This window comes from Plasmodium relictum, assembly GCF_900005765.1.
Source record: "Plasmodium relictum strain SGS1 genome assembly, chromosome: 7".
Lineage (NCBI taxonomy): Eukaryota > Apicomplexa > Aconoidasida > Haemosporida > Plasmodiidae > Plasmodium > Plasmodium relictum.
The window spans coordinates 1,261,410-1,265,273 of record NC_041685.1 but is presented as its reverse complement, the minus strand read 5'-3'; the positions used below and the strand labels follow the sequence as shown (position 1 = coordinate 1,265,273).

The 3,864-nt window shown below is 17.8% G+C and overlaps 1 protein-coding gene across 1 annotated transcript; it reads left to right on the top strand.

The window, feature by feature from the left end:
* Positions 1-833: 833 nt before the first annotated feature.
* On the top strand, positions 834-1,870 carry PRELSG_0733700 (Plasmodium exported protein, unknown function; the record flags this gene model as incomplete). Its single annotated transcript, XM_028676049.1, has 2 exons — positions 834-890; positions 1,220-1,870. The coding sequence occupies 2 exons, from the start codon at positions 834-836 to the stop codon at positions 1,868-1,870; spliced, it is 708 nt and encodes a 235-aa protein (XP_028532577.1).
* Positions 1,871-3,864: the final 1,994 nt, after the last annotated feature.

Sequence of the window (3,864 nt, the reverse complement as noted above, 5' to 3'; positions counted from 1 at the left end):
AATAAAAGGAAAAAGAATAAAAAAATAAGTTTTGAAAGAATATTATTAAAAAGGGAAATATAGGAATAAGGCTAAATTATATAGTTAAAAAATCAAAATCCTAAAATAATATTAAATTACATTGAAAAGTATATGTAAAAACAGTGCTAATCTAACATTCTCCCATATTTTAAGTTCATTTTAATGTACAACAATCTAATTTCTATTTCACCTAAATTTAATCATATCAGTACTCCATGTATTGCAGTAGTTTCCAAAAAAAAAGAAAACTATATTATCTGATATAATTTAATTATTTAATTATAAAAAAAACCTCTATATTTTTAAATAATTATATCTTTGTATAAATATGTTTTTATATAAATATAAGCATTAAAAGAATAGAGCAGATTAATTTACACTTCTACAAAAACACACATGCGCTTCATTTTTTATACATGAAAAAAAAAAGATAATATATATTTTTTTTCTTTCTAATTCTTAAAAATTAGAGAAAAAAAAAATAAATATATAAATAAATGAACAATAAATATTCAAAAAATTATTGCAATAAACAAATTGTAAAAAAAAAAAAAATTGAAGTGGTTTCTATATGTAGTATACACTATTTAAAGCAGAAATTTTATTACATTAATGATATATTTAATTTAATTTTATTTTATTGAAATATAATTTTTTTTTTTTTTTAAATATTGCAAATTATAATTTTTTAAAATAACTTATTTTATTAAAAATTATCATAATTCTTGTTTTTATATTCAATTTTTTACGGTGTTTTCATGATTATGCCTTTATAAAATAAAAAACATCAGTTTTATATAAAAACAACTATAATGAATTGCTCAAAAACAAAAAATAAAATCAAAAAAAATACTAATACTCCTCTTCTGGTAAAAGCAATTTTGTATTTTAAAAGTATATTAATATAATATGAAACTTTATAATGATATGTTGAAAAAATTACAAGTAACATTATCCATTAGTGATGTAAAATCAAAAGTTTTTTCAAGTAACCTTTTTAGAAATAAAAATAAAACATTTAAAAGAATAAGTCTAATAAATTTCAGGATTTGTAAGTTATATTCCATAATATTTCTTATTCTGTTATGTTTCTTGCCTTATGTAAGATTAAATATACATAAAAGTACACATTTCTCTTTTATTAAAAATAGTTTTTTTGTTCATTTAAATTATATTATAAAGTATATATATATTGCAGGCTGAAATATACTGTGGATTATATTACAATAAATTACATTCAAAAAAATTAGCTGAACGGAATGTTAATCATGGAGAGTCCTCAGAAAGCTCTTCATGTAAAGTCATATCCCAGAACTATCAACTAGAAGATAAAAAACAAAATTTATGTACTTTGGAGAATAATGGAAAGAGAGATAAAAAAAGAAACAATGTTGAGGTAAATGATAAAATAAGCAAAAAATCAAAAGAAGAAAAAATTAAGATGAATGCAAAGGATATTTGGCTTCAAAAATGCTTAGATGAAAGGGTACAGTATTGGCAAAAAAGGATGAGGCATTGGACTGAAATAGAAGGAATTATGTGGCGTGAATGGTATTTTGGATCAAAAACTAAAGATATGAATGAAGAATGGAAACATAATAAATGGGAAGAATGGTTTACAATATTTTCCAGGAAAATGTGGAAAGAAGATGTAAAAGATACTAAAAGCTTCAAGAAAAAGATAAAAAACGAATATTCTTTAGAGTATATTACTAGTTCGTTTAAAAAAAAAGAAAAATCATTTAAAAATAAAAAGGACAAACTTATGGAAGAATGGAATAAGTTTGTAAAAAAAGCTGAAGAAGAATGGAAGAAAGAAAAAAAAGAAATAAAAAAAAAAAAACGATAAATAAATTTACTATTCTCAGAAATATAACATAAAAACTTAAGATTAAAAACAATGTGAATAGTAGATAAAGACAAATGTCTTTCATTATTATAGGTTTTGTCATTCTAGTATATAATAAGCATAAAGAAAAATGAAAAATTATATTAGTGGCTAATAAAAGATATTAACCTTTTGTAATATAAAATTATCTTACTAGTTAGAAAAATAGAAGTCAGCCATGCATTGACACTAGTTTAAAAATATATATATATATATATATATAGCTATATTTTTTTTGTCTATTTTATTTTTATACATCTTTGTAATTTAAAAAAAATAAAATAAAACCATTTATAAAAAAATATAATGTTAATATGATATTCGATTTTCATATTTTGAAATAACAGTGAATTACTTAGAGTTTAATTTCTATTATTTGTTAAAAATTATGTGTGTTTTTAATTAAAATAATATGCTTATTCTTTGTAAATAAAAATACATTTGTAAAATTAAAAATATATCTGTTAAGCAAAACAAGATTTCTTAATTCCAATTAAATACCATATATTATAAATACTAATATATATATAAAATAAAATAAGTATATATATTAAAAATCTATACATTTAGTTATACATGCTCTTTGTTAATGTGTTGTCTAATATCTTAGCAAATTAATTAAACAGACAATTAATAAATCAATAAAATAATATTTGTTCATATGAAAAATAGCTAATTATTCATGCATTCACTAATTTAAAAAAAAATATATTTAATTTTTTTTTAATATATATAACGAAATATTTTTAATGGAAATTTGTTTGTACATTTTTTTTTTTCTCTATATCGAATTAATTTTTATATGTTTTTAAAAGAATTTTAATAACTAAAATATAAATTTAATTTGTTTGTCTTAATTATTATAATTACGTAATAATTTTAATGAGAATTTAAATTTTTAATTAAAACAAATTTATATTTTTATTAAAATAAACAAATTACTCAAAAACAATAACTTCTCTTCTAGTAAACTATATGTATAAAGTTTATGTTTTAATAATATAAATATATCTTTATAATAATTGAAATCATTAGAAATATCCCTACATTCTCTTAATTTGTGTGTTCAATACTCTAGCAAAGTAATTGAATGTACAATTAATAAATCAACACGTAAATAATTTTTTATATCAGTAGTAGGAAATATAAACATGAATAAATTATATAATGTATTTAAGATAATTCATTCTGAAAATAATATATTTCATTTATTTTATGATATATGTATAAAAATAAAAATTTCTTTGTAATATTTTTTCTAATTTAAAATTATATTTTTGTTTTTTTCTTTTTTACTTATTCCAATTATAATTATATTTGTGTTAAAAAAAACGTAGATTTTTTAATACTTCTTTTTAAACTTTTATGGTAAGTAAAAAAAATTTCCTAAATAAAAATATTCCATAGTTTCATTTAACAAAAAAATATTTGTATTTATATACTTATATAATATGTTATGCATTATATATACGAATATACTTCTATATATGTCTTAATAATATTTCTAAAAATATATAATTTACATAACCATAATAAACATATGAAGTTTATATTTTTGCATTACAAAAAATATTAAAATATATAAACTTTATCATGAACATTAATTTTGACTTTTAATATTCTAAATTTTATAGGAAATTTAACATAAGAACAGATTATAATTTTTTAACGAAAATAATATTATATTTTAAATGTGCATTCTTATTAAAACTTTTACCACCTAAAATTACTATAACATAAATGTTCTAAAATTGTAGCTAAAACTGCGATTTTATAATTAATATAATTTTTAAAAGAAAAAAAATTAATTTATAAAATGAAATATGTTTAATATATTTAAATGATCATTTTACATTATTTCTAATATTAATTTTTTTTATATGTAAATAATGTAATTTTCCGTTCTAATGTATTAATGTATACATGTGAATAAGAAAATGTAATATTAGAAAAAG